This window comes from Vespula pensylvanica, chromosome 1, assembly GCF_014466175.1.
Source record: "Vespula pensylvanica isolate Volc-1 chromosome 1, ASM1446617v1, whole genome shotgun sequence".
Taxonomy (NCBI): Eukaryota; Metazoa; Arthropoda; class Insecta; order Hymenoptera; family Vespidae; genus Vespula; species Vespula pensylvanica.
The window spans coordinates 9,740,123-9,760,525 of NC_057685.1; the positions used below are offsets into that span (position 1 = coordinate 9,740,123).

The window sequence follows — 20,403 nt, forward strand, 5'->3', positions numbered from 1 at the left end:
TAGTCTTTCCCGAATTCGGTAATTTTAGCTGGGAACACCTATAACATTATCATTTAATCATCGAGTGAATGTAGAAGTGCAAATGTTGGCCTCTTCGCAGTCGTTTCATTATTGGTCAAGTTAATATTTTTATATAAATATCGAGTAACAAGGACGTAAAAATTATCTAGGAAGAATTATAGAAAAACGAGAAGTAATTTTCATTTAGAACTCGTTACGACGACGATCACGTCGCAGGATAAAGTGGCTTTATGAAATATAAACGTTAACTCAATGTAATTTTCACGAACACCGTTATTTCTCCCTCTTTCGCGTTGCATTAAAACGCATCGACTGAGTCGGAAAGTAATTCACGAGTCTTTTTATAATCGCTCAAACAAATTGATCTAGCAAAAAGGAATAATTCACCAAAGCTATCTCCCACAAAATACGAATCTTTTTGTCATATAATATTCTGTTAAATAGTAAACTATGGCTATGCACTTCATTAATGGAACACGATATGGAACATTTTCGCGAGATGCGAGATGCGAGATATATTTTCAACCTATGTATGAATTTTATTTACTCCTCCTGCGATCGCACAATTTCGATCGATAACCAACCGTCACGGAAAATACACACGTTTTTGGACGACTGCCGTGGAGATAGCAGTAACTACGGAGACGTCGAGATGGAGGAAAAAGAGAAGAGATTCGAAGTAGTGCTTGTGATGGTAGTGGTGGTAATGGTGGAGGGTTAAAGTTGCCGGCTAAGGAACGCAATCGAGCGGGATTAAACCTTCTCGATTGCTTCCAACTTCACGCGGGGGTCTTCTCTTCCTTCTTCATCCTCCACTACTCCCCTTTTCTATCTTCTCCTATCTCTCTCTCTCCGTCTCTCTCTCTCTCTCTCTCTCTCTCTCTCTCTTTCTCTCATCCCGTTCGTTTCAAGCTGCGGTGAAAGGACGGGTAAGGGACAGAGGAGGTTCAGAAGGAGTAGGAGGATGCGGGATCGAGTCGATTCTAGTCGATTCTACCCGCTGCTCGGTGAAGTCTTCTCCAAGGTTAATTGGACATTTTTTATTGTCAATTTGTGATTGAGATCACAGAATCTTTTATTGCTCTCAGATCGCCCGAGTAAGGAGAGAAGAAGCTCCGAAATGGCACTTTGTCGAGGGACTCGCATTAAAGCACCTTTTGTCCCTTATCGGGAGAACCCAAAGTGCAGTTCGCCCTCTTATTTCGGAAAGCAGTTTTCCTTCGATCGGTCGGAGCAGGATGCAAGGAGCTCGTAAGCTCGCGAGCTTGTGACCGGCAATCAGTCCGTTAGTGGCTCCTTTGAGATAAGGCGAGCACGCCGATGGAATCCGATCGATTCTATTCTCCTTTAAATGAACGTAACCTGACGTTAGGCTCGACGCTTTTACAGCGGACAGATAAAATGCTCAAAAGCGTACTCGTTGATACCTTTTGCTAACTTTGCCAATCTTTACGCTGTTATAATGGCGAATCGAGAAAGACGTTGGTGTGACAACCGTCAATGTCTTAAGATAAATGTATATACATGTAAGGGAACGAACAGCATTCGTTGATTTCATCTGCCGAGTTAAAAAATTACTTTCGTGTACTTACGCATTAAATCGAGCTTCTTGCTTTCTCTTTTTCCTTTTTCTCTTTCTTTCAACACTTGGCGTAATTCGCGCGTAGAATATTCCAGGCATTCAGAGAAAGATAGATAGATAGAGAGCGAGAGAGAGAGAGAGAGAGAGAGAGAGAGAGAGAGAGAGAGAGAGTTGAGTGCTAGAAATAACGGACTGGGAAATTGAGTCGGAGGAAAAAGGGACTAAGAGCCAGCAGCAGGACAAGGCCGGGTAGAAGCGAATGGAAGAAGTTCTTACTTTGGTACTTTCGTCGGTGCACCAGCATTGCAAGCACCGACAAGAGAGAGACGGAGAGAGGGAGAGAGAGAAGAGAAGAAAAACGAGAGAGATGAAGAGGAGAAGAAGAGCGGGGAAGGCAGGAAGAAAGAAGAGAGCTTCCCTGCTCCACAGGGCTAAATCGCGGACTTTTTACATGCTTGCACACAGAAATAGCTCTGAAATATTAAACGTGCAATTACCAGTCCCATTCACCGTGATGCACCGCTAACACACGCGTGGGCGACGCATGAAGTAGAAAGAAGAGGAGGAGAAAGAGGGGTGACTCAGTTGGGTGATGAGAAGGGGAATTGGGAGGAAAGACGAAATACGGAGAGAGAGAGAGAGCGAGAAAGCGAGAGAGAGAGAGAGAGAGAGAGAGAGAGAGAGAGAGAGAGAGACGCAGAATGAGAAAGGGAGATGAGGTAGTACACGGTGAGAAGATGCAGTCGCACGCATCCGAGACGCGCGCATTCTCCTCTTTCACTTTTTACTTCTATCTCTCGCTCTCTCTTTGCACGTCGATTCAATGCGACGATAAAAAGCATGCTAGGCGGAAAATGAAAAGCTTTCGAGTAGTCGGCCATGCATACGGGCAAAGAGAAGAGAGCGAAACGAAACGCGGCCTGTGTGCCATTCCATTATTGCTTCCGACTTGAGAATCCACGATGCAACGGCGTGTGTCCGTCGTCCATTGCGACGTCGACGTCGTCGTCGACGGCGAGACGAGTGGAGAACCGTCCTTTAAAACCGACTCTGCATAAGTGCATTAGATAAAAAAAAATACCGTTTGTCTGTCTCTTTCTTCTTTTTTTTTTCTTTTTTTTTTCTTTCTCTTAGCAAACTTATATTCTAAAACAAAATAAAGTGTTATTAAGTACCTAAGAACTTTAAAAAAGAGTAAGTAAACCTAGCGTTACAGGTAAAGAACAGTAAAAAGTAAAGTATCGCGTAGGAAGAAGTAGTAATAAAAAGTGAAAATATAGAACAAAAATTCGAGAAAATAATTGAGTTGACTGCTCATTTTGAAGTCCGAATGTAGAAAAAGAAAGAGAGGCAGAGAGATAAAACCGTGTTTGATACGTATACATTTATACGCATAAACATACATACCGCGTATACCTATATATTATCTAGTTGCCATTTCAGTAGCATCATGACGTGGCTCCCCGAGTTTACGGGCTGTTCCATCACGCGAGAGCTTAGCTTATCTCAATGCGACACAACATATCTGAGGCTTTAGTCTCTCGCCAGCGGAGGAACTACTGTCGTTCGCGACAGGTGGTAGTACACGACTAATTCACGGTCAAACGATACTCAGGCACGGTCAAGACTCGGTTTAGAAAGTTCTGTCGAAGATTAACTCGTCGATTTATTGTACCACGTTGCGACAATACATACCCGGCAGACGAAAGTAACCGACGCGCAACTACTGTCAGGTTGGCTATTGTGACCGTTTTATGTGAAACGATATTTAGACAAGTTAATCGAGCGGTAGCGTGATAACCTTTAGCATTGCTAGAAATGAAGATGGAAGTAGATTCTTCATCACGAAGAACGGACGTCTTTGCTGACAAGTAAAGGATACATATGAATCGGATATCACAAAAAGGTTTAGGAGCTGAAAGTCCGAACAAGAAGGTATTTTTGGATCTCTCATTAAGGACGACATGACGATAGACTGTTTTGAGTTACCAGGTCATCTCGATACTTTCGAAATTCGATCATTTTCAGCGAAGTAGATTGAATCGGACTTGATCGGAAATACCGGTCGAGTAGGAATACGAGAGGGGCAATAAAGTGATCGTGATTTGAAAAGCCTGCGAGATAGGAGAGAAATATAGACATAAGAGAAAAAGAAAAAGAGAGGGAGCGAAGAGACGAAAGAATATTAAAACGTTTTGTGTTCTTTGGAGACTATGGTTTTCAATCTGAAACGAACGTTTCGCGGTCGGATTAGGGTGGTACGTATAAATGCGAGAGATAGCATGTAGAAGAGCAGGAGATTATCGATCGAAACCTTTGGAGAGTCCAAACTTCGGGATAGCTTCGAATCAACGGACGATATCGAAGAAAAAGAAACGAACGAGTCTTTTATAGAGGCAACTCGTGACAGAAGTTTCTTCGTAAATTGTACCGATACATTCCGCAAGAGTAGTTTAAATTTCCTAGCAACTTTACGTTCATCCGTTCCCGTACTATGTTCGTTTTATCGGCAATCTTCGCGGCGGACACGCAAACGACTAGGAAAAATCAGTCCTCTAGCCATCTAACATCAAAACTCTCCTCTCATAGGAAGCAATCCTGTAAATCCGGAGCTTGGATAACTTCCGGTCGGTCTCCAGAGACACCACTCACTATGTGTAACGATAAGAGACACTGCCTTTACTGCCATCGAGCGAACCACCTTCTCCATCCCCACTCTAACCCTTATACTCTACCGTCTTTCGTGAAATGTGGTATTTTTCTAGCAGACGATAATATTACACCTCCGGCTTTTCTTTCCCCGGCCATATCCGCGTCCACGAGATGAGTGGTGTGTACCATCTCCACAAATGCACTTTGGGGATCTTGCAAGATCCACCACAGAATGGCGCGTGCGATCCTTGACTCTAACCCCATACGGAAAACCGCATGAGAACTTTCGTAAGGAACGAGAAGCGATGCTGTACAGACACTGGACGCCACTTACGCCAAGCAAACATTCTCTTCTCTTCAGCCATTCGACCACACCAGAGTTCCTCTCGTCTATAGAGAAAGAGAAAGAAAGAAAAAGAGAGAAGCAGAAGGCTCGCGAGTGAAGCGAATGTAGCTGCGGTGCTCGGTTTGGTAGGTGAAAACGATGGAAAGAACGGAGGAAGCTCGATGGATACTATAGAAGAAGAAAGTTGCGGGGGTCCTTAGGGGTTAGTCTATGTCCACAAGGGTGCTAGTTGCATGGAGATCGTAACATGAACTCAACGAGGAGTCTGAGAAAGACAAGATGCAGGGGGAGGGGTCGTTGCAGTGTACACATTCGCTATAGTCAACGTGCCGTCGTCCTGAATGACGCGAACGCGTATAAAATGCATGGGATTTCAGTTTAATGTCGGGGACAGGGAGTATACCCGGGAGCATATTTAGTTCCCGAAAGATAAATGTAACAAGTCTCTTTTGAGTTGCCTAACCGCGAGAGGAAATGGGACTTGGAGTTAGCCAAGGAACGGAAGGAGTAGCATATTTTTTTCTTGCCTCGTTCCGTTTAAAATTGCAGATTGACCTATTGGGACACGACAGTCCAGTTGCTCTAGCAGTCTTGGGATCTTTAATGACTTTTGTAAACCATATGTTCCGACCTTGAGATTGGAACGGAAATGGAGCAAAAAATAGCAGGATATATCTATCGGTGGAAAAAGAGGAAAAGCGAGCGATCGAAAGATTAGAACGGAATAGGCAGGATGATTACGATGGTCAAGATAAATCCGATTGGGTACTTGGATTATAAGGTGGAAGCGACGACGAGAATAAATAGGGTCGCATGGCTTCTCGATTAGTTCGACGAAGAGAATCAAATCGAAGCGAATTACTCGAGATAACGTTGATCCGTCGTAATGCAAGATCTAGAGAAAAGAGAGAGAGAGAGAGAGAGAGAGAGAGAGAGAGAGAGAGAGAGAGAAGGATGTTATATCTATCCCATGCTATATTCACGTAAATTTCTTTTGGTATGTGAGAAGAATGCGGATAGCGACACGTTTGCGGCTCAATGATAAATCCTCTCATCGGAATAACGTCGAAGATAGGAAAGTCCGTTGTCGTTGACGGAACACCGCGTGTAGCTCGATGGATCTCGTTTTAAGAAGAAAACAAAACGACTCGATGAAAAGGTATCCGCAATACGACTGCGAGAATGCAAAAAGAGAAAGAGAAATATTACATCGATATGTGCAAGAGAATAGAAAAGAAAAAGAAGGAAGAACGAAGAGCAGAAGCTGAACGCCCTGGGGAGCCGGCAGCTCGTTACGCGAGACGTGCTGCAATTCTACCGGTCTCTTTCTCTTCCTCTCTTCTCTCTCTGTCTGTCTCTCTCTCTCTCTCTCTATCTATCTATCTATCTATCTATCTATCTCTTTCTCTCCCTCTCTCTTGCTCTCCTTCCATTTCCCTTCTCCCCTTATCCATGTGGTGCTCTCTGGTACTCCAAAGCTTGCAGTGGTTTGAATAATGTCTCACGTATCTGTGTGTATATAGGATCGCATATATACGCGTATCCCTGTACCGTAACAAGTGGGTATTACACCGACGCTTCTGATATCATCGCTATCCATCCTAAATCTATGCCGCTCTTGGCTAAGGGAATGTGCCCGCAATAGATGACGATTATGCTTTATGTATCGTGTTTATTAACGATCTATGTCTATCTCGTTTACTATCTCATCTGGCATTTTCGCTGATTACGTTCCATTGTCTTGTCTCGATCCAATCTTCATGAAGATCTTGTTAATCGATCGTTTTCCTTCTTATCTTAGAAATCGATCCTTTTGCAAAACTGATAATATTCCATTCTACTTTTTTGTAGATTTATTTATACGTGTATAATTTCTGTGATACCACAACTATAATCTCGTTCACTATATATTTCTACAAGAATAAACATATTGAATGGTTAATATTATTTAAACGGCATTGTTGCTTCGCGCAGTCGACGATAGTTTAAGTACCTCGATGTCATATATCATAAGGTCTAAGCACGTTATAGATAATCCACAGTAATGCATGCATGTGTCCCAGAATATTCGACGTTACGCTTGTTTATGTATATAGTAGTTTCAAACGATCTTATGCTCTTAATTTTCCATTAAAATTGTAAATTAACCTTCTTAATAGGTTTTACATCTTGCGATTTTCTCTCTAAAGAGAATAGTAGTTCTCATAGTGATGTTTATGACACCCGTATAACGGAGAAGAGAAAGGAAAAAAATAGAACACGAGAAACGAAGCGTTTGGAGAGGACTCCGTAATGACTGTCACTACTTTTCCGTCATGTCGGAAACGCATTGCACCGTTTCCGCCAGACCGGAAGTACGGTAACAAAGCAATTCCTGCACGCGGTCTCGAGGAGGTTGTTGCGATGGTTCGTCGCACAGAAACATCTAGTGACATTTCAATGAACTTTACAGCGCAACCATTTTATCCTTGAAGTTTATCACGTAACGCGTATTTCGTAGATTTCAGAATCCCTCATCATATTAAGTATTTTCAGAATTCTTAGAAAAAGAAATGAGATAAACTTCCGCTTGGCTAAGATTTAACATTTTGCCGATGTTGTGCACAGAACTTGCATTAATAATAAAAAAGCTATATTTTTTGCTTTTTTCTAAAGATAATAAATATTTACACAATGTAATATTATAAAATACTTTTTTCTTTTCTTTCGCCGTTGCGCTTGAAAATATTCTCGTAATATCCTCGCTCGTTCTCTATTCATGATTGATACACGGGCCAGGTTCTGTGCTCGTGTTCTCACACCTACATGATGTGAAATATATTCGTTCCATAAAATTCGTCGTGGAAAATACGTTTATAATTGCATAAAAAGGTTTAATCTGGAATAAAATTTATAAACGAATTAAAATGTGCTTTTCGCTTAAAGAATTTATAAATAATTGAATGTGATAATAATAGACAATCATGTATTCAATAATACTTAATTACATGTACTTATTCGTAAAGCGAACATCGAAATTCGATTTTCCTATTCGCTAGTTGCGCTTTTTACATCATGCTGTCATCAAAGAAAAAAAAAACAGAGATAATATTTTTCAAGTTGATATTTTTTAAATTATGAGAGAACATAAATAAATAATTAAAAATAATAACATACGGTTATATATCATTAACATTGCTCTAGAATCAAAATAAACATTTCAATCATTTCATAACTCTCTAAAAACGATCACGAAAAATTTTCGAATAAAAGAACAAAGAAAAAGAATAAGGAAAATGTCGACTATGAAAAATATCTCGAAAGAAAAATAAACACAAAAATGTCCGCTTTCAAAATAAGCAACGTAATGTAGCATTCGAGTTATCACATCGTGGATTACAAGAAGCGCGCCAACCATATTATAGACGCGTTCGAAAGAGGTTCCTGGCAACGATCCCGAATATGCGTTTGTATTACTTTTTCAAACGTGAACCAACCGAGATGGTGCACTACGAGCGAATTCACATATATACGCCTATGTTTGTAAGTGTAGAGACTCGAGGCACGGCGTAAAAAGAAAGCTCACGGGGGTGACTCTGGGGGTGGATGCCGCAACCATCTCCATTTTATGAAAATTGCACCGGCCGTTCAAGCTGCCCCGAAGCGCTCACCTGAAATATGTTACCCCCATCTCGCGATTAATGGTCGTTATTTTATTTCGAATACGTTGCTACCACGTAGACTCGCGTTTCGAGTCACGAATAGAGCTTCCCGTAATCCATATCTTTATCCTGTGCGCAGACATGCCACCCTTCTCACGAGTTCTCTCAGCACTGTCTATATATCTTTCCTTTTCTGTTTTTCACCACTCATATTCTCTATATCTCTTTCTCTCTTAGAAATTCTTCGGGAACTCGCGTACACATCGATATTGTCGGTAAAACTGTCAACTTGTAACTGCTTCTCTCCGTTTGTCGACTTGCTTCATCCACGATCATCCTCGGATTCTCGTTAATCCTGTCATACTTTCATTCTTTTTCTTTTATCGCCGCTATTCGTCTTTCTCGGTCGGTATTTACGGTGTGCGACTGATAAACAACTCGGTGAGGTCGCACTATTTTCGATTCCAAGACCGAATCGATGCAACGGGTAAACAGAGATTTCATATGTAATTCAGCGGAGGAACATTTTTTATTTCCTTACCTGTATTTTCGATGAATTCTGTTTGATAAATCTGTTAATATAAATATTCTAAACGAAAAGATGTAAACAAAAAAAGAAAGATAAACTACGTGTTATCTATATATCACTTTTTACTCTAATATTAACCTGAATTACCCAGCACGAGTATCGCGTGTAAGTTCTTTGTCTTTGAAAACAAAGAAATCGAAAAAAAACCGAATGTCTTTTATCTCATTATCAAAACACAGAAGATCGAAGTCGACAATTGAAATAGAACGGTTGCATTCTGTTAACAATATCTATATACAATTATCGATCGCAATGATTTTGTGATGGTCAACGACCGTTAAGGAAATTTCTCGTCGATCTCGCGAGTATCCTACACCCTCGGAATGGGAGATACGGTATAAACCTATAGCAGAAAATTTCCGATCTCGATTCTGAATTTTTAATTCGATTGAAATGCTAAAAGCTCGCTTTCCAATTCGGATTCAAAACTAAACGGCTTTGCAATTCGAACGTGCAATCCTCGAAATCCCCGGCGTGCGATTACATGCAGCAACATTGAATCGCGATTTCGCGCGCTCACATCATAAATTATGCGCTTCCGGTCCTCTCACCATGGGGAAAGAATGAAATAAATGGGATGAGGTGGTGGTACCGACGACGATGGGGGCGGAGGTGATGGCGCACGCGCTGTAAAAATGTGGAAATGTCCCTTGTACAACGAAATGAGAAAAAGAGAGAGAGAGAGAGAGAAAGTCGTTGAATAGCAAAGGGGTGGGGTGTGGTGGGCGAAAAGAGGCACGAAGTGCGCGAACGTGGAAGAGAGAGAGAGAGAGAGAGAGAGAGAGAGAGAGAGAGGAGAAAGGGTACAATTAAAATTAGTGCAATTCAGTCACTTGCCGGTAATTCGCATGCCTAGCATTTATATTATTAAACCGCGCGAATTTCTCTCGCCTCTTCCATATCCTTCCCCACTTTTAGAGTAACGGACGCGTAGACACACATTCGCGTATATGTATCACCCGGTTTTAAGTATGTAGATGTACATGGACGTTCATCTCTCTTTCTCTTTCTTTTTCCACCAAGCGACCGTTTAACATCGTATTCGTTCTCGGTCTCGTTCGACTTTCAACTTCGTGAACCGAGTGCGAGAGAGTGAGAGCTTCGGCTATGACTACTATCCGCCGAGACAAGGATATAATTCCCGGTTTTGAAGTAAATTATATCTAATTGCTCTTATTACGAGGATGATAGGACTTTATTATTCTCTCTTCAATCTGGTGCCCGCGGCACCTCAACATTTCTCAACGTTCCTACCGTTCATCGTTCGACTTTTCAACTTTGCGCTCCGTACGAGCTCTTATATGATTATATATACATATGTACCTGTGTATATGCAATACCTGGTTACATCTCGCTCACAGTTAAAACTTTGTATGTGAAATATCGCGCGATCTACAGTTGCGCATTTTCGACTGCGAAACGTGCATGCTGAGTAATTCTTGTTAAACTGTCGTTTCTATTTAAAACGAGGTCACTCTCACCCGATATAGTTGTTATAACGATATTCCAATCTCTAAGGTAACGTGTTATGTCCTTTTATCTTCTCTATCAAATATGAGTAAAATAGCCTAATATAGCATTTAATTCGTTTAGCTTGCTTTTTAAAAAATATTTCATGAATGTAATCTACCTGATCGTAGAATGTAATCTAGCTGATCTTACCTTCGGATGTGTTCTCCTTGGGAACGCTACCTTCGGGTCGATCTGTAATAGAAAAGAAGAAACAAATGTGATTAAGTGGTTCGTCTTGAAACAAGCGAATTCGTTGAGTAAAAAGAAATAAGAAAATAAGGATTTCAGTTAGGTTGCACGGGTATCTATTGTTAAGAGGATTAGGCTAAAAGAACAACACGTCGCGGAAGGGTATCATGGTCTAAGCTCGGTACAGCACACTCGTTTTCCTTATACGTGCTTTCGCGAACACAACGGTAAGGAAAACGACAACTACGACGACGACTAGAGGATGCTCGACGCTCGAGGTAAATCTCGGTCGACCACAAAATCACGTTGGTACGAGCAGGAGTAGTAGATGTAGGGATAGAAAACTGAACGCAGATGAAAGATACACATTCGCTTGCGTGGGAGGAAGATGGCTGAGTAACACGCGCAAAAGTAGAAGCCGGGGAAAAAACGATCCGTTGCGAGTCGGGTGCTTTTTCATCGAGCGAGCTCCCGCATCTCGATCCGCTTCCAAGTAATATACGAAAGTAGTTGAACGTTTTAAAAACGTTGGGAGGGGATAAAATCGGAGCCACTTTAAAGTAAGAATTTATACAGAGTGAGTCACGTAAAACGAGACATTTTCATATCTTTGAATTTGATGATACGGAAAAACGTAAATATAAATTGCATCGTTTCGAAAAATGATGAGAAAAATAAATGTCAGGGTCAGTTTAATCTATATTATGATATCACCATGACGATGTTTATACGCGATAGCATATAAATCTATTTAAAAGAATTGATAAACTTTAACGAAAATGATTTTACTTATTGTATCGAATTACGATATATTTTCTCGTATCTTAAAAATTCTTTATGAACTTTGATTCAATCCCTATGAATACCATCTCGAAATCAATATTTCAGTCGCGTCAAAACGCGTGACCGTTTCATCCGAGGCACAGATGAAAATTTTTGCCCCGCTTCCATCGTGCAAAACGCATTACGCGAAAGTAATAAACGTCGATCTCGTTTAACATCGATCAACCGTAGCTAGTACACCAATGAGGATGAGGAGGAGAAGGACGGTGGACACGAGGAGAACGATGACGACGACGACGACGTCGGTGGTGGTGACGCTTAAAGCGGTTTAGCCTTCCCTCCTACGTGACGAAACTCGAGAACGTGATCCTTCGGGAGTGCCCTAATTCTTGCTATACTACCTCCCTTTCTCCCTTCGCTTTCGCTCTACGCTTTGACCAAACGGCGTAATCCAAAATTTATTCAGCTGGCGGTGCAGCTGCCGCGTTGCCCTATCGGATAGGGACAAGCCATTTATGCTGATTAGTGTTGCTTTTGCGTGGTACGGTTTGTTTATCAGCGAGACTACTACCGTCCTATCGGCATCGTCCCTATCTAGAGCCACGTTCTAATACACTCGACGCATTCCACTATCTCGATCTAACGCGCTCTCTCTTAGCTTCCCATCACCGCTCCTCATACTCATGCTCTCTCTTTCCAGTGGAAGATGCCATATCTCTTCGTCCTTTGCCTTCTGTGCTTCGCTTCATCAATACGATAGTTTACCAAATACGTTGAAAGCACACAGCTATTCCACCAGCTCGGTTGTTACCTGCTTTTGACGCGTAGAATTATTATTAGCGTATATGATCTTCGCAATGATTTATGATGATTCTTTCCTACTCGTAGATCATTAGACCGTTCATTTGTATTATTCTCAACTATTCGTTCTAATCTTTTAAGATAAATCATCTATCGACCTGTACTTCCCCTTTAATTTTCATCAATAAAATCGATCTTTCGTATCGACAATTTGAAGAAGAAAACCCAGAAAACCACAGAGGAAGGTATTAACTTGATTTTTCGTTTTTATCCCGAAAGTGTTTTTTTTTTGACGAATTTTTTCCTGTAAAAAAAGGAAAGGATAGCAGATGGAATAGGAAAGTTTGAGCAATTCTCCTTCCCCGATTCTGACCGCTGATACTTTTTTTAACCACGAGTATGATTATTCTTGATGCGAAGGAAGATAAACATATAGCTCGAAGGTAATGTGGAAAGTTGTAATGACAAGCGAGGAAAGCGACTGAGCAAAGCCAACGAGTAGAATGATAGAGAGATAGAGAGAGAGAGAGAGAGAGAGAGAGAGAAAGAGAGAGAGAGAGGGAGACTACTCCGTCCACGGTAGTCGTGCGCTACCGGCGTGGTTTCTCGTCTCTTGCTTCGTTCGTTCGTTCGTTCGTTCGTTCGTTCGTTCGTTCGTTCCTTCGTTCACCCTCTCCTTCTGAACCTCCACCAGTTTGCATAATCCCTTACGGCAAAGTTCACACCGGTTGTCGCTTCGTACTCACTCCGAACCGGGAGAACTAAGTCCATCAAGCGTCTCGCGACGTTGACTGAAGAGAGAAAGATAGAGAAAGAGAGAGAACTTGCCATCTTTCTCTATCACTCTCACTCTTCCCACTTTTGTGTTTGTCTTTCTCAGTCGTACTTTCCCCGCTTTCTGACTTTCTACGCGGCTCGCGGAAAGAGAGAAGAAGGTAGAAGAAGAAGAAGTAACGTCCCATGGGAAGTTGCTTACTACCCCCGCAGGAACAAGTTACAACGGATTCCGCGCGGCGCAACTTGTGCTCGCGACCCTCCAGTCTGAGAAATAGGATTACCAACTCTCCAACGTGTTTTACATAATGAATTTCCCTCTACAAAATTCCTTGAACGCAAAACGTTGGACTCTTGCTCGACGCGTTGATCTTCGTGCATATACCCGAAAGTACATGTGGATATATGTAAATACGTCTATGTATAGTGGATATCTACCATCTAGTAGATAACTTAACGAATTCTTTCTTAATTCCTGTTGATTTTATCTAAGATATTTTAATTCTACGTCGACCATATATATTGCCTATCGATATATTTTCTAATCGCAATTCGGTAATTAGGTCACTTTTCTCAGGCCTATTCCAATATGTTCTAATATGTTGGAACATTAAAATAGGCTATAAGTATCAGTGCAGAAAGTTTGCAATTACAGGCTTCTTTTTTCTTTTTTGGATATATAATGTTTCTTTTCTAATGCATATTTCATTTTCAAGAAATCATAAAGAATATACTGGTAGCATAAATAATGAAAAGAAGACAAGTAAAATAGAATAGAAAAAGAGAATGAATCATTGCGGAAGTATGAATAAAGAAAGAAGAAAAGGATAACATTATGGAGACAAATTAAGAGACACGAAGTCGTTTTCAAAAACGTAACCTAGTTACCCAGTATCTGACGAAATGATCGGCCTCCAAACATCGATGAGGAAGACAACGACGATTACGATAGAAATTGAATCTGGTTGGTACGTTTGAAAATTGGAAGAGTCATCTATACCTTCCCCATACCCTTTCCGTTTCTCGTCTCCCAACGAGATTCTGGAAGGAGAGACCTTGACTCGGATAGGAAGCATTTGGAAAAGTAATTCACGATGCTATTCTTCGGGTTTCGATCCTCTAAGCTTCTGTCGAATGGCAAAGTCTTCGTCTTCAGTGGTACATCTGGGAGTAATAGAACGAGAAATTTCACGCGCGAGCACGTGCTAATTCCTTCGAAATTTAAATTTGATCGACTTAAAGTGTTACACGCAAAAAAAAAGCTAACCCTGATAATTGTACGGTATGTATACTACCTGAAAAAAAAGAATAATTTTACGATACAGAATTTGTATTGCAAGTTTCTAATATCGAGTAATGCATACCTTTGATGGTTAGGAAACTCGATGGATTCCAGGAATGATGATGCGCGCAATGGGTCGAACCCATTAATTCTCAAATAATTTACGTATTTCAACAGAGAACCTCAAAATTCTATGATCTAGATTTCCTATTCACAAAGCAAATCGAATGATCCTATGTACGAATACATAGACAATATAAATGAATAAAATCACGATTCTATGGATTTCAATTTACGATCTGTAATTTTAAACGTAAGACCTAATTAATACTGCTTCGGGATTTGGTATAATTCCATAAAAGACGATAAAAACTCTTCTTAAAAAGTGATTACTCATCTTTCTTCATTCTTCTCTTTCGTACTTATTATCTACCTCCATATTTTAATCCTACGTACGTATGTTCTCCTCTAAATTCTTTTTACTAAAAGTAAGAAAAAGAATTACTATTCCTGAGACTTTGAGTTTAAAAATTAACGAAAAGGTCGAGTCTATAGAATTGAAAATTTTATGCATCTAGAAATGCATCATTCCAATAGCAAGAAAACTGTAATTAATTCTATTAAAGAGTTCTAAACTCGAATTATGTTTATATATATATAATATATATAATAATAAATATAAATAATACATATATATATAATATATAATATATAATGTTTATATATATATATATATATATATATATATATAAACGCATCGATGAGATTTCACATCTCTCGAAATCTCACATCAAAGAACTTTTTCGGGTCGAATTCGATATCAAGTTTCTTTCAACACTTCATGTTGAAAGTTAAGCGTGGACTTAAATGGGTGGATAGAAAGAGGGGTCTAAGCATTGCTCAAGGTTTAACTCCAGCCTCGGTAAGATCGGAGTAAATATCTGCGAGCTACAAGTGGGAGATTTTCTTACTCTCGAGCAACCCTCTAACCCTTCTCCTGACGCACTCCTTCCATCGTGCTTTACTCTTCTTTCAAGCTTTCTCTTTCTATCTCTAATTCTGTCTGTCTCGAACGCACGTTTTGCAAGTTCAAAAAGTATCGAATAGCTTTGCTGGTTACATAATGGAAGTTGAAAGGTTTTCAACGATAGAGAAACTTTTGATTGACACATCTCTCAACGTTTCCTCTATGATTTTCTATGCGTTTCCTTTCTTTGAATTGTGCGAACTTGTTTCGTATCTTTCTTTAAGACGAATCGGTGAACGTTTCTATGTTATTTCTTTTTTTTCTTTTATTCAAGGTATTTGCCGAAATATTCTTTCAAATTATATCCGAAAAATAAACTGAAAGATAAAAAAACATTTTTTTTTTTTTTTTTTTTTTTTTACAGAAAAGTAGAAACAACGAAGGAACGCTGAAATGTAAAATACCAAACATCTTTCAAAGATTTCTCACGTATAACTTAATCCGAGTGCTCCTGCTGTTTCCCCTATTTTCTGCAGTTTATGTTGGTGACGCACATTTCTCGACTGCTGCAACTTACTCGAGTTCGTCTACCATCTACGAAGCCTGAATTTTAATCGAGTCAGAGAAGACCTTCTTTTATCGGGGAGAATGCTAAAGTAATGACTTCCACCCACGGCATGACATATCCGGTATAAAATGTAGGATACGACGTTCGAGGACAGTAAAAATTTTTATGTTCTCACCATAGTTCATAAAGACGATAGTATAACGCGGTACGAGGAGTGCCTTCGTTCATCTAATTCATCGTAGAATGTTTAAGCGAAGAGTCCTATCAACATCATTACTACCCTTCTTTTTATTATTCCCTCTGCTTATCTTTCTCTCTATCTATATCTGTATCTCATGAAAATTATTCCCGTAAATATTCCAATGAAAAAATATTTCCAATGGAAAGCAAATTAAAGGTGTTCAAAATGGAATTGTAGATGCAATTTCACAATATCGAATACTTCCCGAAAATAAAACATTCATAATTACAAATGTTCGTCAATGTAACAAATACTTATTAAAGATCGCAAAACGAAAATGTTGCTGTGAATTGAATTATAAGTTTCCTTTTCACTCTCTCTTTCTCTCTTTACTTTTCGATCAAATATATCGAACGACCGTGAATGTATCATAGCAAAGCGTATGCGAATAAATAGATGTGAATTTTTAAGTCCTCTTTGAAAAGGGCAAAATCCGGCAATTATGCTGTAATTATTTCGACGTCGAAAGGCAAATACCTCCTAAATTTGTATTCCAAAGAAATCAAATTGATTTCGTATTGCAAGATACTCTTACGCACAATACCAAAATTCCTATTTGTTTACTCTTGCTTTTGTTATTGTTTTACTGGGTCAGGAAAACGGATGAAAGAAAGAAAGAAATAGTAAAGATGGATTCAGAACGGAAAAATAAATAAAGAAAACGAAATAAGGATAAACCAAATGGAAACGGCAGAGACAGAAATAGAGAGAAAGGAAGAGCATACAGATACGAGAGAATACATCGCCAATGTCATATTTGGCATTTTCGACGATGTGCAACACAACGAGAATTATTATTAAATTTTAGAGACCACCGATTCGTTACCAGCCCTCGACCCAACGCGAAAGGGTGATGGCGGTGGTCGCAGTGGTGGCATTTGCCCGCTTCAAATACCCGGTTAATTCGTCTGGCAAATTAAAAGCAAATACGCGACGGTGATTTTGCAACTGATGATTTCCTCTTTGATACCACGTATGTACGTTGCCCTGCCATCACCACCACCACTCCTACTGTTTCCGCCGACGCAACCACCTTTCGTGTTTCCCTCAGTTGCCGTTCTTCCAACTTTCTTTTTTATTATTTCGCTTTCGCGGCAACGACAAGTACAAACACGAGTCGACTAACACTCGGCTCTTTTGTACGTTGGTTCCTTTTGTCATCCATTTTTTTCTCGAGATTTCGCAATGACGAGACGTTGACGCCTACGCCATGTTTTGTCTCTCTCTCTCTCTCTTTATCTCTCTTTATCTCTCTTTCTCTCTCCTTCTCTTTCGCATCGTCTCTTCAGAGCTTTAGCTGTTCCTTCTCTTTTTCTCTCTTCCTCCCGGCGTTCCACCTCTCGTTTATGTTCGCTGTACTGCTTTTTCAGCACGACGCTGACGTCTCGCAAGCTTTCCGACTACTAGACGCATGCACGATTCTGCGTTGGAATCTCGAAAGAAAGAAGACAAAACAATACACGGCACTCAGCTATCCGAGGAAGTGGGAGAGGAGATTTTATACAAGGCGAGAGGATGAGTTGGAAAGCGAGAATACGAGAAGGAGGCATTTCGGACATCGAAATGCACCACAACAAAGGGGAGATTCTTCAAACATCGTCGTCGACGATTTGCAAAGAGAAAGAGAAAGAGAGAGAGCGAGAGAGAAAATATGAGATCGTTCAAAACGACGATCTCCGAGGATAACGAAGGAAAGAGAAAAAGATCCTTCTCTTTTTATCTTATTTATCTTCTTAAAAACCCATAGAATGCGACCCGCCATTGAGAAAAATCAAGAAAAGTTTCGAGCTCAGTGCCGGTGTGACAGGACCGAGTACAAAGACGACACGTAATGGATGATTGAAATGGATTACAAAATCCATCGGACGACTTTGATCGGGAGTATCGAGCGCCGCTAGGAGTAAAGCGAAACTGCGAATCGTACAAGAAACTGCAAGAGGATAGAAAGTTCGGCTTTTCTTGCTCGACGAGAAACTTCCTAGTCTCGAAACTGTCCGTAATGGTCGTCGCAACTGTCATCCGTGGATACTTTTGGATGTCAGCTGGATACACGGAAACTAAAGTAATGTAGGACATTTACTAAAGTAGATTGCGACGCGGGAGGAAGTAAAGAGAAACGCGAAAGTTCTACGGCCATTCCAACTTTTGCAAAAAAGGACTATGCGAAAGAATCAAGATACAGAGAATCTTCTTACGTGTACGTTATACTGCGAAAGGCAGGAAGAATTTTTCACTTCGAACTCTCGATGTAGAACTATCGATGAGATATCATCGACCTCGACGGTATCGCTTCTCCTAATAGCCGTAGTATATCTAACTTCACGAAAGAAAAGGGAAAAAGAAAGAATTATATATTTCTATGTATAGGTACACGCATACCTATATATATATATATATATATATATATATATATATATATAGATAATAAAAGCACCTACATGAGACAAACTTTCTTAGATTGGTTTAATGGTAACTCTTTCGAGAGAGTGTTAGAAAATCTAGAATTACATCACGGATTTAATACTATTACCGTAGTTCATTAATTATATGAATGATAGTCGAAATTATCAGAATTCCGGTTACGGCGGATATTTACCTATACGTTTGCAACTGGTATCAACGATAAAGTTTTCCGTAAAGTTAGAATACTCCTCTTACTTGATAGAAGCCGCGAATAACGTAGTAAATTACTGGAAGGTATTGAATATAGATTTATTATATCTATAAGTAGATCCGCGATGGTCAGTTATTACGCGAAACTGAGCGATTGCTTTTAATATTCGCGCCAGCAGCGTACAGATTCTCGACCTTCGTTCTCCCTCCGGCAACCATCGACGCCACCCTCGGTACTACCACTCTTCGCCAACTCCAAGATATATAGATCCATAAAAATGGACTTTGACTTCTATCCGCTGTATATTATTTTCTTCGCGGGACAAACGCGCCGTTATTGAAGGTCTCTCTCGTAGCTCCACGAGACCAAAATATATCCTCCCTCTCTCTCTCTCTCTCTCTCTCTCTCTCTATTTATATCTCTTTGTTTTTTCTCTCTCGAAAACGATCCTTCGTTATCATTCGAGGTTTTAGTCGGCATACGCGACGAGAATCGAAAAATGAAAACAGACGCGTTTTCATTTAGTCTCATATACCATACATAAAATGTATTTTAACGAAATAAAGATAACGAAACGTTGGAATACCTATAATATATTTAACTTGAATATTTAAAAGTAACGTCAGCCAAAACCGATATATCGATATATCGACTCGTCAACGACCGAAATGATTAAGCACGATAAACGTACGATTTATCTTCCGTTAATTTTGATTCACTGTTATCCTGCCATAGAATGAAAAAGAGTGAGCTATAAAAAATGTCTTTGTTTGTAATCATGCACAGCTTCCAAATACCTAGTGAACTCTATCGTTCGTAACTTAATCGTTTCAACGAGAGCAAAAACACAGGAGGACTTTTACTGCTCGATTACTTTTTGCCATCATTTGTTACCGACCGTTTGAGAGAGATTCGATTAGTGTAAACGAAGTGATACATTTTTTATCGGCAATAACGCGCGTCGAAATTTTGTACGCCGGAACGTCATTGACATTTGGCGCCGACTAATACCCAAGCATCGTTCACAACCGAAGCGAACGGACAGCTGGCATGTGCCGACGTTGCTAAATATTTCTGAAAGAAATACAAGATTTCTCTCGACGGGAAAGCTGAGAAAAATCGAAAACAAGAAACAGGAAATAATTTCAATTGGTCGTTTAAATTCTTCTGTTTCATCTCTGATCCAATTAGAATAGAAAAATGCATTATTCCGTAAATAAAACAAAACAAATGATAAAAATGCATGGCATGCGGGTTTATCACAGTCTCGCGTTCCATGTTTCGCGACACAAAAAAGTCAACTTTACTCGCGCTCATTTCATTCTCTTAACTCGGTTAGCTTTTTTCGCGAGTCTGCGATTGGTTCTTCTGATGCTCCATTGTTGGATATAATTTAATCTAAAAATTGTATTTGAAAGAAATTTTTCGTGGAACGCTATGAACGCGAATTTTAATTAACCGTCGTGCGGACAAAATTTATATACGGAACCTCACATAAATGATGCACCATTGCATTTAATTTAATCCTTATTATAGGATTTTCTGGAAATACATGTATAAAGAATCGCAAATCCTTCGCCTTATCGTTTTTTATATTCTCGATTATTATGTCTACTAGTTTCCAATTTACTGTCCGATATTAATAATTTAATAGTTAAATTAAGCCAGGAAGTTTACAAGATTTCAAACGGTGTTAGACAATTAGAGAGAAAAGCAGAGTTATTTGTAGATTAAAGTTATCTTTTTTACAGCAAGATGAAATGTAGTTTTATGTTTAATCTTCCCCATATATTGTTATTATTACGATTATTTTATGTTTTCTCGCATGCATAATGTTCTCT

General features: G+C 39.8%; 1 protein-coding gene across 7 annotated transcripts in view; it reads right to left on the minus strand.

Annotated features, from left to right (window-relative positions):
* Positions 1–20,403, minus strand: part of LOC122632890 (RNA-binding protein Musashi homolog Rbp6) — a 583,922-nt gene that overhangs the window by 198,117 nt on the left and 365,402 nt on the right. For all 7 annotated transcript variants that reach the window (XR_006327969.1, XM_043820192.1, XM_043820201.1 and 4 more), the window contains exon 5: positions 10,494–10,535. Coding sequence is in view for 6 of the 7 variants with exons in the window: in XM_043820192.1 (XP_043676127.1) it covers positions 10,494–10,535 (42 nt within the window). In the remaining variant the exon portion in view is untranslated. The remainder of the gene's footprint in view (positions 1–10,493; positions 10,536–20,403) is intronic.